The sequence below is a fragment of the Macrotis lagotis genome, chromosome 1, assembly GCF_037893015.1.
Source record: "Macrotis lagotis isolate mMagLag1 chromosome 1, bilby.v1.9.chrom.fasta, whole genome shotgun sequence".
Lineage (NCBI taxonomy): Eukaryota > Metazoa > Chordata > Mammalia > Peramelemorphia > Peramelidae > Macrotis > Macrotis lagotis.
The window spans coordinates 228,955,849-228,975,076 of NC_133658.1; the positions used below are offsets into that span (position 1 = coordinate 228,955,849).

The 19,228-nt window shown below is 38.7% G+C and overlaps 1 protein-coding gene across 5 annotated transcripts in view; it reads left to right on the forward strand.

Moving 5' to 3' along the window:
• Window positions 1-19,228, forward strand: part of CMIP (c-Maf inducing protein) — a 275,350-nt gene that overhangs the window by 220,888 nt on the left and 35,234 nt on the right. For all 5 annotated transcript variants that reach the window (XM_074209740.1, XM_074209741.1, XM_074209742.1 and 2 more), the window contains exons 6-9: window positions 4,251-4,313; window positions 6,767-6,847; window positions 14,018-14,121; window positions 15,029-15,133. In XM_074209740.1, the coding sequence (XP_074065841.1) occupies window positions 4,251-4,313; window positions 6,767-6,847; window positions 14,018-14,121; window positions 15,029-15,133 (353 nt within the window). The remainder of the gene's footprint in view (window positions 1-4,250; window positions 4,314-6,766; window positions 6,848-14,017; window positions 14,122-15,028; window positions 15,134-19,228) is intronic.

Consider the following 19,228-nt stretch of genomic DNA (forward strand, 5'->3'; position numbering starts at 1 on the left):
ACTATTTTGAGTTTCAGTTTTCTCATCCCATGGTATGAAAAGGTTGGATCAGATTATATAAAATGCCCATTCTACTTCTGAATCCTCTGATTTAATATGTTTAAAATGCTCAAAGTTTATTTTCTTTGTGCTATTCAAATACCTATTTATTGGGAATCTTGACTCTTGAAAAATCATGCATGGCTTTAGGTATATAGCCTTGGAAGATTCATGATGGGGAGGAATCCTGGCAGTCCTGGCTCCTTTAGACCTTCCATGGGTGAGGCATGACTGCTGCTTGGAATCAAGGCAGGATTTGACAGGAGATAAGATAGTTGGAATGTGGAGTGGGAATGGAAATATAGCGCTAGGAAAGAGGCACCATCCACAGTGTTCTGTGGAACATTATCCCCACTTGCTTCCAGGGAACTGTGATGACTTAGTCTGATCAAGTGCACATACCCCGGCAGAGACCAAGTTGAGAATAAGCATCAGAGATTGCAGCAAAAATCAATAGCAGTATTAGCAGGTCCAATTCCTCCCTTTATTTGCTGTACTGGCTGCTCTGGGTTGCCTAGCAGCAGAGAAGGAAGGTGACATGAACTGTAAAGAAAGTTAGACATTTGATAGAATCATAAATTCATAGGAACTGGAAAAGACCTTAAGATATAATACCACCACCACCACCCCTCCTTTATTTTACCAAGGGGGAAATTAGGACTCAGAAAGGGAGAGTGATTTGTTCAACACATAAGTGGCATAGTAGGGAATTAAATACTTGAATTCCTGATTCTCTGTCTAAGGTGTTTTCCTCCATAGCATGTGTTCTGTGTTATTTAGAGGTGCAAAGGGAAAAAAACAGCACAAAGATTCCTATTAAGTAAGATCAGTATTAAAGTCTCTGATAATGAGCTTAGACTCTTGTTAGAATTGACCTGGTGATGGTCGTTTTTTCTGCCATTCCCTACATAGACTTATGTAAAAATGTTATGTAGTTATTAATTCTCAAAGAAAATATGCTTATAAATGACTGATGAGATAGGAAATGATGAAAGGTTCTGTTCCCTATAGCCATTCAGAAATCTACCCAAACCTCTAATCCCCCCATTACCTCATGGTGTGAATTAGTCTGATCTCCAGTTTCTCTTCATTATATTGTAGATTCCTTGAAGACAGGGACCCCATTCTATAGTGTTCTTATCATTTAAGAGGTGCCTATCATTTAAGAGGTGCATTATAGATTTGTCATTTGATTTGATTTGATTGGTTGCCAGTTCTGTATTGTATCTCTTCTACCTAACAGTCATGAGAGAAAAAAAGGAAAATGAGAATGAAGAATCCTTAATTTAAAAGACAACGTTATGGAAAGGTCTTGATTAATTTTTGTTTGTGTCTGTTTTTGTTTTGGAAATTCACAAGGACCATAGGATCATAGATTTAGACTTGGAAAGGATATTAAAAGGTCATGTCCTATCCCCTCACTTTATGAGGAAATTGAGGCCCAGGATAATTAAGTGAAACTTGTCCAAGGTTACACTGCTTAGTAAGTAACAACCTGGATCCTTTAACTCAAAATCTGGAGTTCTTTTGGCTGGAGCACAATGCCCCCTTATCATAATGGCTTTTTAGGATCTCATACAGTGGTCATGTGGTGTAATGAAAAGACCTTCATGAGACCTGGGTAAAAGCTCTGGTTCCATAGCTAATTAACTATGTGACCTTGAACAAGTCAGTTCTCCTGGGTAAGACTCTGAAATGAAGATGATAGGTGAATAATAAATTCTAACCTATTTTCTTCACATGGTAGTTGTGAGAATCCAGAAAGGCAACAGATTTACAGGTGCTCTTTTTTTAAGTGCTTCACAAATATAAATTATTATTGTTATAGAAGTTCTTGTGATATTGAAATTATTCTCTTAATGTCAGCAATGGCACATAGCACCCCTTCTCTTCCACCATTATCCTCAGGACCTAATGTACAAGATAGTTTCCATGTCTAGATGGTATCTAACATGAAGACTTCTAGCAATGTCTAATCTTTCTTACAGTTTATAAATACTTGGCATAGTCTCAGTATTGCAGTGTCATATGATAATAATAATTTATAATTGTTCAAAATTTCCTCACAAGCATCTTCCTAGTAGAGTTGTTAAAAGAAAAACAATATCCTTATTAGACCCTATGTGAGGTAGGTAGACTAAGTATTATTATCCCCAATTTTCAGGTGAATGAACTGAGAATCAGAAAGAGGGTTATAGATTGTTGAAAATGTTAGTGCTAGAAGAACCCTTAGATATCATTTAATCTCTTCTTTATAAAGGTAAGCAAACTGAGGCACAGAGCAATTATCAGCCCAGAGCTAAAGTCACCCAACTGGATATACTTTCTTTTTCTTCTCAATCTCTAAAGCATTCTGTCCCTTTCTTAATCAACTTACCTTACTATGTACCTCTCTTCTTTCCTCTGACTGAAAGTTTCTTGAGGGTAGAGATGTCTCATTCAGCTTTGTATTTGTATTTCTCACAGCACAAGCAATCAGTCAATTAATAAATATTTATTAAATATTTACTATGTCGTGACCACTGTGCTAAGCAACACAGATACAAGAGTGTGTCTATATATATATGTATATATATATATATATATATATTCACAATCTAATGGTATTGCCTTGTACCAAGTAGCAAAGTTTAAATATTTATTGAATTTTAATCAATCAATCCAAATAAAATTCCATTGTGATAAGCTTTTTAAAAAAAATAAAAGGAATGAGCTTCCTTGGAATTTAGTGAGTTTCCATCTTGGAAGGTGTTGAATCAGCATCTAAATAGAAGTTTTGGGGATGTTTTGGAGCAGATTGCTATTTTGGTAGTGGTTGGACCAGATTACCTTGGTGATCTCATCCAGCTCCAAGATTCCATGGTTCTATGATTTTTTTGTATGTATTATAGATTATTTAGTATAATACAGATTCATCTTAAAGCTTTCTTTACCACTGAAAAGCTGAAGTGTTTTTTTAGTTGAAATGAAATTTCCCTCTAATTTTTACCCATTCATTACTCCTAGTACTGCCCCATAGGTTCAAGCAGAATAAAACTCATGCTTCTTATGCAAATTATTCCTTCATATATTTAAATATATTATTCATGTCCTCTCCAAGTAGGTTGCACTTTCCTAGTTGCCTCAAATAGCCCTATTGCCAAATAGATTCTTCTTCTGAATGTGTTATAACTTGCTAACTTTCCTTTTAAACTAAAATACCCAAAACTCAATAACATACTCTAGATGTAGTCAGAAGAGGAGGGAGAATACAGTGGAACCATAACTACCCCCATTCTGAATATTTTTTCTTTCTCAGTGGAACCTAAGTAAGATTGAGGTTTTTTGGTTATTTTTCTTACTTTCTTTGGTGGAGGGTTGTTTTGTGGGAATTGTTGCTCTATTATATTGTTGACTTAAGGAGCTTTATCTACTAAAACCTCCAGGTCTTTTTTCTTTGAACAATTTTGTCTTCTTGAGACATCTAATATTCAAATATAATTTGTTTGGGGGTTTTTTTGTTTGTTTTTTTGTTTTTTGCCTAGGCAGTGGAGTTAAGTGGCTTGCCCAAGGCCACACAGCTAGGTAATTATTAAGTGTCTGAGGTTGGATTTGAACTCAGGTACTCCTGACTCCAGGGCCGGTGCTCTATCCACCGTGCCACCTAGCAGCCCCTTCAAATATAGTTTTTAAAGTATTTACACATCCATTCTTTCATTAGCTTCCTATCACACCCTTGTGAGGCATAGATGGAGGTTTTTATCACCTCCATTTCACAGATGAGAATCTTGAAGTTGAGACACATTAAGTGATTTGATCAAGATTATATAGGTAGTAGGAAGTGTTGCTTGGACTAGAACCCAGGTCTCTAAATTATCAGTCCAGTGCTTAAGATAATGATGTCAAATTCTCTTATTAATGGGTTACATATGGACTTAAAAAACTATAGATTAATGTTAGATTTTAGTATATTTTTATTTATTTTGGTAAACATTTTCCAGTTATATTTTCATCTTGTTGCTGGCAACTCAGTGTCTCTTCCTTGTGCCCCTCTCTACCCCGCCCCCCCCAAGTATGATACTTTTGCTTTAACATAACTCAGTGTGATAGTCAGCCTTGTGCTTTAAAATTCAGGGATAGGAATTTGTTGCCAGGGGTACCATATTTTCTCTCAGAAGTAAACTGCTGCTCTACCTGCATTCAAACTGAAATATCTGTTTGTTATTTTTCAGGCAATTGCTCCTTTGCTGGAAAACAATCATCCCCCACCTGACCTCTGTGAATTTTTCTGCAAGGTACCAGAAAAACCTCAATTTCTGAAATCTTTCTATTTGGAAACTTCCCACCCCTATATCTGTGCCTTATTTGTGGCATATCATAATCAAAATTATCTAAGTACTCTTGGGCATCCTGTACATCAACCCAAATATGGAAGTTATTCATGAAGCATGCATTGGATGAATGAATGAATGAATGAATCCCCTTTCTCAGTGATTACAGTCAGCTTTCCATTACCTAGAGTCAGAAATGAAAACTCAAACAGAGCAACCAATGTTACGTATGGCTTTGGACTCCATTACATATCTTTTGGCAAGCAGATCTGCCTTATTTAAGAAATCGAATTCCAGTTATTTATTAAAGGAATTTGCCTTCCTTAAGTGCAAATGAGCCAGAAGTCTTAAGCATCCAGGCTTCAGGAGAACTGTCAGGACTTAAATTTTTTTTCATGGATCCAAATCCATGTGATGGGAAATCAAAGTGTGTTAGAGAATTTATATCACTGATCAAAATACAGTCCCTCTTCCTCACATGGAAGTCTTAGACTTGAAACCATAGTGTGATAATCCTTAAGAGACCCCCATACAGAGAGCAGAAGGACACTGCCTTGACCAAAGTGTTGTCATAGGTAAATGGTTTATGGCCCAGGTCTTTTTCATGTTAAGGGGAAGGTATAAATTGGAGTAGGGATGACAGGTTTGTTCTTTTGCTTCATTCTAGAAGTAGAAATTTTACACTTTTTTTGTTTTTGTTTTTGCAAGGCAATGAGGTTAAGTGACTTGCCCAAGGTCACACAGCTAGATAATTATTTAGTGACTGTTTGGATTTGAACTCAGGTCCTCTTTGACTCTAGGGCTGGTGATCTATCCACTGCACCACCTAGCTGGCCCCAAAGTAGAAATTGTAAATGGCAAAGAAAAGTCATTTCTTTTATAGGGAAGTAAGTGGCTTCTAAGAAAGCATTTTTTAGATGGCGACTTTGAGTCTTCTGTCTCAATTGTCTTTACTGTGTCTTCTTCAGAAGCAGGCTTTTTTCTATGGGGGCGAGCATATTAATGTTATCATGCTAACCACAGCAGCTTTGTATAACACATGCAGTAAACTCACAGCCACTGTGTGTGTGTGTGTGTGTGTGTGTGTGTGTGTGTGTGTGTGTGTTAAACAGGACATTCAAACGTGGATACGTGTATGCCTATTATGCATATATATGTGTGTGTGTGGATATGCTTGAGTATATTTATGATTGTCTATATTTGAGTCTCTGTACTTATGTATACTTGAGTACATATTTCTAAGTACATGGAAACCTTTTACAAGGTCTTGAGTTGCTTTTTATTGGTCTAATTCAAGGGTTGGCAAACTGCAACCCATGGATTAAGCCATTTTATTTTTTATAACCCAAAAGCTGAAAGTTGGCTTTTATTTTTAAAATATTCTGACCTCTGCTTTAGTTTCATATTTAGGCCAGGATGAAAACTCAACAGCCTGACAGTGTCAAAGGTAAAATTAGACTTTTTTGTAGTTCAAGCCCTTAGTGGTATGGGGAGAAGGCAGGGAAACCACCTTGATCCCTCAGCAGTTGTGATACTGCAAAGATGGGTCAGTCACCAGAATGTAACCTCAAGTCAGACTCCTGTAAGAAAAGCCAACTGAGCATAGCTCACCATTCATATCATCGAAACTTAAATTTGATCTACTCTGTCCTGCAAATTTATGAATGGGAACAGATATAGCTTATGAAACCTCTTCTTTTCTAATTTCTTCTTCATTTTATATACAAGCAAGCATTAAAATAGGAATTCATTTCTGCTGTTTGGAGACAAAACATTCATTCTCAGCCACCGCACACACCCTGGTATTGCCTCCCTCCCCAGGCTATATGTGCAGTGCATACTTCTTTGTCCTTTGACTCTTTGGTCATGTTTCTCTCATTTTTCAGAATAAGACATGAAAGAATATGAGGACACAGTCTCATTTTCCCTTTTGGAGTTTGAGATGGAATGAGGGGAAATTTTGGGAAGGGGGTGGAAACAAAAAGAGACCCACAATCCTGTGCAGTCTATAGGAGCACATCTACCTCTGAGATGAAAGTGGTGAAGTTCCCCTAACTCATCCCCCTAACTGTTCATCAGAGGAAGAATATTTAAAGGGATCTTAGTCTTAGTGGATCTTTAGCAGTCAGTCTAATCATGTCAAAATCATGACTAGACTTTGACTAGGAGACACAGAAGGATGCATATACCTCATATCCAAAGTCCTTCTTCAGGTTACTTTCCCCTGATAAAGAAGCCAAGGTAGGGACTTGGAGGGGAGGGGTGTGGAGGTATGGGCACAGTGGTCTCATTATTATAATCCATCCCCTGCTGGATATGAATGACTTTCTCTTTGTCATGAAAACATGGGATGCCAGATTACTCTTAATAACAGGGTCTCTTCTGAGTTGTGCTTAATTGTATTTTCCTCTCTATAGCATTGCAGAGAACGCCCTCGGTCCATGGTGGTCATAGAAGTGTTCACACCAGTGGTACAGAGAATCCTCAAACACAACATGGTAAGTTCCTCCTAGATTAATGGAAAGTACAGGCTACTGGTTGTTCCTGTAGATGATACTTTCTATTCCCAATCTACATTAGTGATATCCTGCCTGTCTTGACCTCCTTATACATCTTTATGTAGTAGGCGGACAGCTTAGAATCACATTACTCTTATTAGGACAACCATTTGAAAAATCTGGTCACCTCTCTCAGGTAAAATCAAAACAGTAGTAGAATTGGCTCACTATCAGTTAATGCAATTTGAAATTCATTTAATTCTATTCTTTAGTTGGTGATTGATTGGCATCTTTTTTTTTCCTTTACAAAGATAGGATCATTTCCTTTGATAAAGAAATTCCTGTGATGGGGTAGTAAGATTGCCTGGAGGTTGCTAATTTGATTATTTTAAGAAGCAGGTATATGCAGTGCTGAAAGTAGCTAGGTATCATTTCCAAAGGTATCCTTTATACTCCTTTTATACCCCTCACTCTTATTTTTGTGATGGTGGCAAGAGACAGGCAAAGAGATGGAAGAAAAAAATGAATGAATTCTGATCTTATGTAACTCTACGGGCAGTCATTCCTCTTGTGATCTTTTCTTCTAGCTAGGTTCACTTTTAGATATACTAATTTTTCCTGAACCCTATCCTGGGACCAAGCTATACTTGAATTCATGGTTGACTCTTCTCTACCTCATAGAATCATAGACTTTGTAAGCTACCCTAGAGGTGATCTAGTCCAACCTCCCACCTAATTCAGAAATTCTTTCTATTGCATTCATGACCGATGAGCTCTGCCCATTTAGAGTAAGTAGAGTAAGCTAAACCCTCTTTCACATGAAAAGTATATTCATGTACTTGAAAATATCTATATTGCACTAATTCCCTTTTGCCCCCACTCAGTCACCAATAGCAAGTTTCTTTTCCCCAGCCTGAATATCCCCACTTCATCCTTACTTGGCATAGTTTCCAGCCCCCTCACCATCCTGTTTGCCCTTTTCCTGGAGATATTCCATTTTATCCATATCCTTTCCAAAACATGTTGCCCAGAACTTAACACAATACTCTAACTGTGTTCCAACAAGGACAGAGAACATCAAGGTCTAGGGAGTGGCTCTTGTTCTGCACACTAGACTTCTATTAATATAGCCCAAGATTGTATTAATTGTTTTTGGCTGTCACTATTGACTCATTGAACTGTTGGTCATCATTTAAACCCCATGGATCTTTTTTTAACCCTAAAGGCTTTCATCCTCTTTGGTGGATTCACTGCCAACCCTTTCCTCACCTTTTATTTTTTGCTTCATCAAGTGTCTGGTGACTCTGTAATAGATTATTATTTAATTTCTTCACTGCTACTCTCTTCTTCACTGCTACTCTCTTCCAGATCAGCATCCCCTACTCCATAATTCTTTTGTGTAGTTTCTCCCTTTCATAACTTAGCTACTTTATGTTCCATCCCCTCAGAGCATAAATTTACTCTGGCCTTTCCCTAGGCCATTGAAATAAGAATACCTAGTCTCGGAGAGAATGGTAGCCTCTAAATAGAAGAGCCAAAGTTCCATAGTCAGCACATCTATTATAAGGGCTGAAGAAGCTAGCATGAAGGAAGAGTAAGTAAGAGCCTAGGCCCTAGTACTGATAGACTTTTGAAGGCATGGAGGCTACTATTGCTTCTGTTTACATGTCATTGGGGGCCAATCAGTAATAACATCTTCCCTGGCACTTCCACTGGATGCCATTGTCTCCCATCTGTATAGTTAAGGGGAACCAGTGCCCAGGAGATGCATTCCCATCTGTATAGGTAAGGAGAACCAGTGCCCCGGAGATCTCAGGAACTGGTAGAGGAAGCTGACCTCATGCTTCCCACTCTGCACCAGAAGATAGGTCAGCAGCAGGGCCAGAGTTGTCTTTGGGCATACTTTTTTGTTTATGATTAGGCAAAGATCTAACTGTCTGTAATCTCTTTAAAAGCTGAAGCAACTCAATTTGACAGGGAACTCTGTACAAGATAAAAATTTATTGGCACCTAATAACTGAATTTTGAGGCCAGTAAGGATAGAACCAAAGACTTGCTTTCTGTTTGTGAGGGGAAAAACCAGATAGGTTGTTTCATTACATTCACCTTTTCTTACCAATTGGGTAAGGCTCATCTAGTTTCCGCAGGAACACTCTAAGGCCAAAGTAGGGGGTAAAGCTATGGTTCTCTTAGAAGAATAAGAAAGTAATATGTAGAGGCAGGTTCTTGACTTGTTAGAGAAAGGTTGTATGAATTGGGCCAGGTCTTAATAATCTGAGCTGGTTGCAAGGTATAGGTAGCTGAGAAGCAGCCCTAGATGGTAGATAGGCAGGAAGGCCCGAGTTTGAATCCTGCTGTCAATCCTTGATAGTTGTGTGATTCTGGAATATTACTTAGTCTTTCTGAACTTCAGTGTCCTTATCTGTGAAATGGGGATAATATTTATGCCTCTTACAAGGTTGTCAAGAAGCTCAAATAGATAATGTATGTGAAAAATCTTTAGCAAAATTTATCATGCTTTATAATTTTTAGTTGTTTCTTATTCTGTTTCTCTTCTACTAGAGTCTTTCCTTTCTCTGTCTTCTCAGACCATCTTTACATTTGCTGCTTGGGAATGACCACTAAAACCCTGAGGTCTGAAACTTATGACTTCCCGCTCCAAAAGAGCTCCCCCCAGACTAAATAAACATGCTCCAGTGACTTGTCTGAGCATGGGGCCTTGTACAGAGTAGGTTTATTTGTTGAGATGCCTCAAAATCTAGTGAGAGAAAAATTCATTTGAAAGGAAAAGGCAATGTAACCACTAGTGTTGCTTCCCTCTAAGGTCAACAGGGTGTCCTATTCTGCTAGATTTCTGTGTCATTTTGAGTTGAGTGTGCTCAGGAAGAAGCCAAAGGGCAGGGCAGGACAAGACAGGGCAGGACAGAGCAGGGCAGGGCCATGTGGCTTCTGGACTGGCCTGCTAGGGAACAGGGGATGTTTGTTAACCAGAAAATCATTTGTCCTCACATGGTCACCGTATGAGCTGGCAGCCACACCTTTTCTGAGTCATAGTTGGAGTCTGGAGGACATACGTGTTTCCATATCACTTGTTTAAAGGAAGTTTTTTCTCATCCTGACTTTTCGAATTTACTGAAGTAGACATGGATTAGGTTATCTGCCCCTTTCTCCTGAAGCAGAATCTTTCTGCATATTTTTTTAGTATTCTGCATTGTTGAGTTAAGTTATTTTTAGATTTCATTCAGCAGTCATTTCTTAGGCCCCTACAATGTGTGAGACCCTTGCTAGGAATTGGCAATTCAGTGACAAAAATGAACTGTCCTTGGAGACCTTCCATTCTTTTTTTGGGAGTGGGGGAATACCATGTACATTAATAAAGGAAATAAAAATACATAAAATTAATTTCCAAAGTAGAGTACTCTGGGCAATGCATATGATTTTATTATTTTTCATGTACAAGGTACCACCTGAGTTGAACCTTGAATAAAGCTGGCAATTGTATAAAGTGAAGTTAAGAGAAGAGTCCATTCTGGGGACAAATCTATATAAAGGATCAGTCAAAGAACTAAGTAGACCCCAAACTTAAAAGAAAGGATGTCAAAAATTAAACAACCTTAAAATCTTCATGTCTGTTTATTTATAGTTACTTTCATGGAAATGGGAATGTTTCTGGAGCTGGTCATTTGTTAGCTGAAAAGGGACTATATTGACACATAGGTTCACAATTGAGTTGGTGAGGATTAGTTCGTTTTTTGCTTAGGTAATTTCCTATCCAAGCACTCATTTCACTCTAAAACAGAAAGAACATATTATAGGATAGTTTCATTTAATTTCCTTTCCTGTGACCTAGTACTGATGAATATGTATCCATAAAGTCATGAAGTCAAAAGAGATGAATAGATCACCTAATCTAAAAGGTTCACAAAGTGTGTTCCCTAGGCTGCTGGTCGTCCCAAGAGATCCTCTCTGTGACTTGAGAGATGATGGGTTTGTGTAAAGTGTATCTCTCCTTAGAGAGTTGGAATTACATTTTAAAAAGCATAACAATGAATCTTTCTAAAATGTAGAAACAGTAATAGTAGTTTACCTATGGATAAAGCATCTTTTTTTTTTTTTTTTGCAGAGTAATATGAGAATATATAGAAGAGTTAGATGACCATTGATCTAGTCTTCCTGGCCCCTTACCTGCTGACAGAACCATAGTTAATGATTTGGAGCTAGAGGTCCTAGGTTCAAATTTTACCTGCGTGACCTTGGGCAAATCATTTAATTTCTCTTGGATTTCTCTTTCCTGTGTCTAAAGCAAAGGGGCTGAACTAGATGTCCTCTTTTATCTCTAAATCTTGTTCCTAATTATCTTCATCTCTCCAATATGATTCTCTTAAAGGAGTGTAGCTACATTTATTCATGCTGTCAGTCTGGTCTTCATAGCCATCAGTTATGTTGTCCTCAAGGTGCAACAAATGAATATAAAAACTGTGGACACTTAAGTCCACGGCCCAGGAATAGTCCCAAGCACTAAGGGTAAAGTATCATAACATTTAAAACCAAAAAGAAACACAAAAGAGCAGCTATCTCTATTTGAATCCTTCATTTTATTAATGAGGGAAGTGAGGTCTAGAGACACTGAGTAAGTGACTTAACTTGGTAAGTCACACAGCCAGTAAATGTCTGAGGTAGGATTCAAACCCAGCTTTTCCTAGACTACAAGTTCCCAGCACTATCCACTTACATAACGCTTCCTCGCAGGGAAAGTATTTCCTCAGTCTTAAGTGTTTTAAGTTGTTACCAAGAAGAACCACTCACTTATTTGAACATTTCACATATATGTCTCTTTATTCCCTCTTCTTCCCCCCCTCCAAAAAAAACCCAACAGTTCAACCTGCCATAGTGTATAATGTGTTTTTCTTTTTTGAGGAGGTCTCTTTCCTTAGTATCTGCCTTTATGGGTTCCTCCCACTCACTGCTGTCTCCCCTCTGCTTTGAACACACACACACACATACACTCTCTCTCTCTCTCTCTCTCCAGATTACGCTTAGTCACATGCACCATACCCACACCTCTTTCTCTCCTGCCTACTCACACATACTGCCTGCTGCACATGACTCCCTCTCAGACATCATTTCCCTTTCATACATACAGTTCCTCTCTTACACACTCATTGTGATGTGTCCTTTTCCATATTCCACTGATTCTTTCCTAAGCTATTTGCCAATAGCATTTATCACAAACCAAAGGTGCCAGGTCAGAGTGTACCAGTTACAATCTAATTCTGATCCCCTGTTGATATTGATGAAGGTCTCTTGGGCTCCTGGTCCTCTGAATATCTGGGGCTAAGGTAAGCCAGAAGGAAAATCCCTGGGATGGCTATGCATACAGCAGTGCTTCTAAGACTCTGTATTCTGCTGTTCTCCTCACCTCCATCCTTTAGCATTTTAGAGCTGAAAGTAACTTTTAGAAACTATCCCTTCCAGTTCTGAATTTATGATTCTATGAATCCCCTTATACATGAAGGAACTGGCCCAGAGGGACTGAATGGCTTGCCTTATATCATGCAGATAGTAAATATCAGAGTCAGGATTTGAACACAACCCCTCTCATCTGCATATCCTCCTGTTATGTTGACTCACCCAGTTGCTCCTATATGATCAAGGGATTTGCCACCTCTTAAGGAAAATGAGCAGAAGTTACTTCTCCTGAGTCAGGTTATAACTTCTTGGGATGCTCAGGAACATCCTTGGTTCCCAGAACCTTACTGCATCCCTAGCACCTCTAAAATTCTTTCAGATTCTTAATCCATTTTGGGTCTGGTGGTATAGATGTAGGGAACCTCCTAGCTCACCAGTGCTGACTATCCAGAACTAGCACAGTTCAGATTCAGAGGGACTTGCTCAGGGACTGGTTGGTCAAGATGACTTTTGAGTTCCTTCCAGTTCTAAAATTCTGAGACAGCTGGTCAGTGGCCAGAAATTTATTTTGCCTGCCACTTTTCTGGCATATATCCTGGCCCACTTAGAGGGAATATCAGTTTTTCCCTGCATTTTTCTATATCTCCTGACCCTCTTGTAAGAAATAAACTTGTAGCTTTCTTATTTGTCCACCATGTGATAGCAGAGGAAAATCATGGACCCAAGAGATTCCATCCTGCTTAAGGTCAGATAACTCATTTTAAATAATTTGTGGAAACACCAGGTGACTTAAGTATTACTCATCATACCCATATGTGTGTGTATACATATATATTTAGTTTTTGCAAGGCAGTGGGGTTAAGTGGCTTCCTCAAGGCCATAGCTAGGTAATTATTTAGTGTCTGAGGCTGAATTTGAACTCAGGTACTCCTGACTCCAGGGCTGGTGCACTACCCACTGTGCCACCTAGATGCCCCTATATTTTTTTAAGAAAGATTTTATTTTGAGTTTTACAATTCCCCCCCTTCTTGCTTCCCTCCCCCACCCCCACCCCCACAGAAGGCATTCTGTTAGTCTTTTCGTTGTTTCCACATCATACCCTTATTGACATTTTTTTAAAAAAAGTAAGTTAACTATACAAAGCTCACTTTTAGAAATCTTTCTTATTCAAGATTTCCATATAACTGACCAAATGTGCTTTCCACTCTGTAGTTAGAATGAAGGAATTAGAATTAGGATAGCTAAAAACGTAGAGGACTCATTGAGACATAATAAGAATGAATATATTCTCAATTGGACTGCAAAAAAAAAAAACCCAAAACAACAAAAAACTGATTATATAGACATTCTTCTCTTGTTATCTGGTGTTTCCACCTGGCTTGGCTGGTAATGAAATAGATTCAATTAAATAGAGAATGAAAGAATTCCATTTCTGCAGGTCCCCCTATTTAGATGCAGGTTCTTCTTTCTCTTCTCTGAGTATTACTGTCATTGCAACCCCCAATCACCTTCCTGATTATAGTAACTAATATGCCACTTGGAAAGTAGTTTCTGTATATCCAAAGAGATCAGAGTGAAGCTCAGAGAACCTTATTCATTTGATTGGGGGTTGGGGAAAAGGATAGCAAAGGAAGGACCATATCCACATAAATGTGTTTTGGGGTTATATCAGTCAACTGTGCTCAATCCTAGAGCCCAGTTGGTTAGCTAAACCCAGAATGATATTATTTCTTAGTGTATTCTTTCCTTTCCTTTCTGCAGGATTTTGGGAAGTGCCCACGGCTGAGGCTTTTTACTCAGGAGTATATTCTTGCCTTGAATGAACTGAATGCTGGTATGGAGGTGGTAAAGAAATTTATTCACAGGTCAGTGAGACCTTCCTCCCTCACCAATATCACTTTTTACCCCCACCCCCCTTTTTTGACCCTTACCTCTTCCCTCCCCATTCCTGTTCCTTATCACCTTTGAGTTTTTCCTATCTGCCATTCTCTTAGCTTGAAGTCAGCATGCTCTTCTTATATCCCTGAAGAGCAGATGGTATTTGGAGATGCCAGAGGGGCTAGGAGGGTAGTGGGAAGTTGAGAAATGGGGATCCCATTGCTGAGCTCATCATCTGTCCTAGTTCTGATCAGAAAGTTGACCTGAAATGAACTGTGAAGTCAAAAATAAGTCCAACCTCTGAAATGCACTGAATCCAAATGTTGTTGGTTTTTACTTAATCATGAGTGGAATCAAAGTTTTTCTTAAAGCATCCCTAGTGAGCAACTCTGAACCAGAAATGAACTCGGGTTGCTATCATTGCCCTTGAACCTGTGATTTCATTGATAAAGGGAATTATTCCCCTTCTCCTGCAGTGAGGAAACTATTCCTATCAATATAGATCTGCAACTTAATGTTTTAGTGGCCTCTGGCATTGAAAGGTTAAGGGTTGTTCAATAGAAGCAGGAATTGAATCTAGAGCTGAATTCTAACTCTAAAACTAATTGTCCAGCTTCTGTGCCAAGATGCTTATATATTTTCTACAATTATCAACCTAGACCATAAAATATTGTCCAAAAGAAATGTATTTTGGTTAGAACTCTTGCTGCAAGCAATATCAGTTGACCCTAGGAAATGCAAACTGGGATGGGAAAGTCTCCATTTGAGCTAAATTTTTAGACAAAACCCTTTGTTAGTCATTTCAACCCATCAAGCCTAGAATCTATTTTTTAAGACATCCCTGTCCTGATACTGTACATAATCCCACGTTCTCTCACTCTGATTCTTTTCTAGCATGCATGGCCCCACAGGGCAGTGCCCCCACCCCCGGGTCCTGCCCAACCTGGTTGCAGTCTGCCTTGCTGCCATCTACTCCTGCTATGAAGAGTTCATCAACAGGTCAATGTCCCTTTTTCTAGCTCCAACCAAGGTCATTCTGGATAGTAATTATTTTTCTTTGACAATTGGGCTGTAAAGGGCAGCCAGAGTATATGGGGACACCGATTATAGCTTCATTAGTATTTATCACACCCAGAGTACGGACAGTGTGCCAGTTTTGAGTCATTTGCAAGCAGCTGCAGGGTCCTCACTTAGAGAACAGGGTGAACTGACCTCCTCAAAACAGACTAATCACATTTTCTCTCTGCCAAGCTAGGAGGTGTGTGTATAGATTCAAGTAGGTAGCCATTTAGAAGCATTTTTAACACTGAGTTTACCCATTTATTTAAAGGCTTTTAAAAATGGATTTTTTTAAAAAGCAAAAGTTTGATTTTATTTTTTTTAAATGAAGATCATTTTACTAAATTTACTTATAAAATATTTTTAAAATTGTTCCACAGCTTCTCAGATGTACTTGCCGTACAGTTGGGCTAGATAACCTCAGAAGACTTTCAAGGGCATATAATTAGTATGGAGCTTTATGCTCCCTTTCATGTACTATATAACAGGCTGTTTTATGTATAATTAAGAAGAGAGATCCATCCCTTTGCTCAGATTTCCTTCCTGGGAAAGGTTAAGATAGGTTCAGTCCTTTAGGCAACTAAGTTTGGAGCATGAATTGGGCCCTGAGGTCTCATCGTGGACCCTGAGGTTCCTGCCGGGAGGTGAAGCTTGTCCTGATGTTTTGTAGGTTAGATTTAAGAATTGAGTCTTAAGACAGCTGGGTCCTTGATGATGGGGGGCAGATCAGGGTGGGCTTAGAGCTGTGGTACCATGAATAGAACTGTGTTGGTGGTCTTGGCAGGGCAAACTTCTACATCCTGTAGAGATCAGGTCTATTAAATATCCTAATGAAACAAATACACTCTAGTAAATGACACTTGCACACACACACAAACACTTCTCTTCTCTTCTCTTCTCTTCTCTTCTCTTCTCTTCTCTTCTCTTCTCTTCTCTTCTCTTCTCTTCTCTTCTCTTCTCTTCTCTTCTCTTCTCTTCTCTTCTCTTCTCTTCTCTTCTCTTCTCTTTCACTGCTGCCTCCTTTTTTCCTCACTCTCAGGACAGTTTCTTTGTAGGCTAGAGCTCAGAGGTTTGCCTCAGGCCTTCTACATACACAGGTATGTACTATGTTGGGATTCCATTATGGGCCAAGCATTCCAGAAACTAGCTCTGTTTGCCTATAAGAGGAGCTGTTTCTTGGAAAGGAGGTAGGACCTGCAGCTGCCAGAGATAAGGATGACAGACATTTGTCCTTGGTCATATTAATCTACAGGAAGCAGCCCTTACTGCCGCTGACCTGAATTCATTTGAAATGCAGTAGCCCCCCAGTGAATTGTAACCTTGTTAGCAGTTCTGAGCATGCTCTGTTTCCCACGCTCCTGTCCTCCAATTCATTGCTCATTCTTAAGTCTGATTCATCCTGGGGATCTCCAGCTTAGCAAGACATGGGGTTTCCTGTTCTGTTTTTATCTAGTATAGGTTATAAAGTAGGAGAAGAGTAAGTGAAAACACAAGCATGGGCCCAAATAAAGGATGCTTCAGGAGCCCCTCAGCTACTCAGACAGATAGGAGTGAATTAAGGAGAGCTTACAGCACCACTTCTCTGTCTGTGCTGATCCCTGTGAACCTGTTAAAAGTTCAGAGATTTATGGACAAGAGTTGGAATTAGAAAAGGTGTAGGGATCTCATTTCACCAAGAAAAGAGTGGCCAAGTCCTCCAGTATCTAAGAAGTCAGGGGTAGAACTAGGAGGCAGTCCAATTATTTTGTCTATCTAGCTCAGCACTCCACTTATTATAACAATAATGATAATAATAATGTTATTATAATAATAAATATAATAAAATGTTATAAATATTTATATAGCACTGACTATACTGACTGTTAGGCACAGGGTTAAACACTTTAATTATTATCTCATTTGATCATAACAAATCTGAGAGACAGGTGCTGTTATCCCTATTTTGCAGATGAGGAAAGTGAGGCAAACAGAGGTTAAATGATTTGCCCAGGATCACATAGCTAAAAATTTATGTGGATTTGGGTTTGAACTCGGGTCTTCCTGACTCTAAGCCTACTGATTTATCCACTCTTGGCACCTGGTTCCTAAAATAATACCCATCTATCTCCTTTTGACTGGTGAATGAAAGAGAACTCTAGTTGAATTCATTTTACTGATCAGACATCTCCAGAGATTTCCAGAAGGGAAATTATTTTAAAAATATTTATAAGACTATGATTACAAGATGAAACATCCAAAAGCATCCCTTGGAGGACCTTAGAGACACCTAACTGTAAAGTGACTCCCAAGAGATTCTGGGAAGGATAGCTATCACATTTGGAGTTTACAACTAAATGACCCAGATGTGTGACCTATGGCTCACTGACCTTTCCTTCTGAAGAAGGAAATCGCGTTATTTTTGCAAAATTTGGTGGAACTGGCTTCTTGATGACCTTGTGTCATCATTCCTGAGTCTACAAAAGCAAAAGAGAGTTCTTCCTGTGACATCACCGACCTCCATGCATCAGACTTGTGGTGTCTCCCATAGATTTATGGGTTTCCTGGAGGAGTCTTGATTCTGATGTCAGCAGATAGAGTGTTGCATGAAGGGCAAAAAACTTCTTACTCATCCTCTGGAGGGAGGCAAGAAAATGCAAAATGTGAACAGTTTTTTCTTAAAATGAAAACCTACAATATTGAATTTCCAGTTGGCAATTTAATTGGGGTTATTTGATGGTTACTTTTAAAAACTATAACAACAACAACCTATTCCAGTTTCCTCATTAGTCAGATTTCCTCACTAGTCACCAAGACCCAATTTGGAATTTATTTTAGCTCTGATCTCATGGAGTGAAGGATCATAGGATTTAGAACTAGAAGGGATCTTAAGAGATCACCTAATAATAAACTTTTGTTTTGAAAACAATAGAAACTGTATTTATAGAAAATGACTTGCTTAAGATCACATCACTTCTTATAAGTAGTGAATTCTTCTTTGCCTTTTTTTTTTTAGGTTTTTGCAAGGCAAATGGGGTTAAGTGGCTTGCCCAAGGCAGCACAGCTAGGTAATTATTAAGTGTCTGAGACTGGATTTGAACCCAGGTACTCCTGACTCCAGGGCCAGTGCTTTATCCACTGCGCCACCTAGCAGCCCCTCTTCTTTGCCTTCTTAGGAGACCTTTTTATGCTTGCTTCAGGTTTCTTAACTATATGCCAGATAGCTGAAGTTGCTAGATAATGTGACCTTCAGATAAATGGAAATATTGCTGTATTTAACTTGTATTACATCCTTTCTCCCTAAAACCCAAGGCTGTATGCAAAATGATTCACATTAGTGCTTCATGGTAGAATGCAACTCAATTAAGCATTTTTTAAGCCTTTGTTAAAATGTTAGGAACTGAGGATATAGAGATAAAAACAATGATCTCTGTCTTTAAGGAGCTTACACTGTAGTAGAAAAGAACAAGATGAATAGGTTTTTGTGTAGAATTCTCCTCCGATCATATAAGTTACTTGCTGTAACCTGCCATGTATTTAGCTCAGGGGCTCAAAGAATGGTCAAGATGAGTGGAACATAAATAATGCCATGAGAATACTAGACGGTAGCAGATTTAAACTCCATAGATGAAAATTTTAATAATTCACTCTCATCAGTAAATAAGTATTTAAACAATTACTTTTTGCAGTATCCTGCGTTCAGTGGGAAGAATAAGGATGAGTTCAATGATAGTGATACAAAGATGAATATGATAATGTTTTAACTTCTGCCCTCTGGAACTTCACTGGAATGAAAAAGAAAGATATACATGAAACATTTCTGGAGCAAACACAAGACTGCATATAATCTTTCAACATGTGGCACACCTCTTGGTACAATGGGGTGTCAGAGCAAGGAGGGATCACTTGGGACTCAAGAATAATCAGGGATAATGATATTAGCTGACATTTAAATAGAGTCTTAAGGTCTGCAAAGCTCTTTACATACATTATCTCATTTGATGCTGAAGGAAGTGACACATAAGCAGAGCCTTGAAGGATGGGTTGGATTTGTAAGTG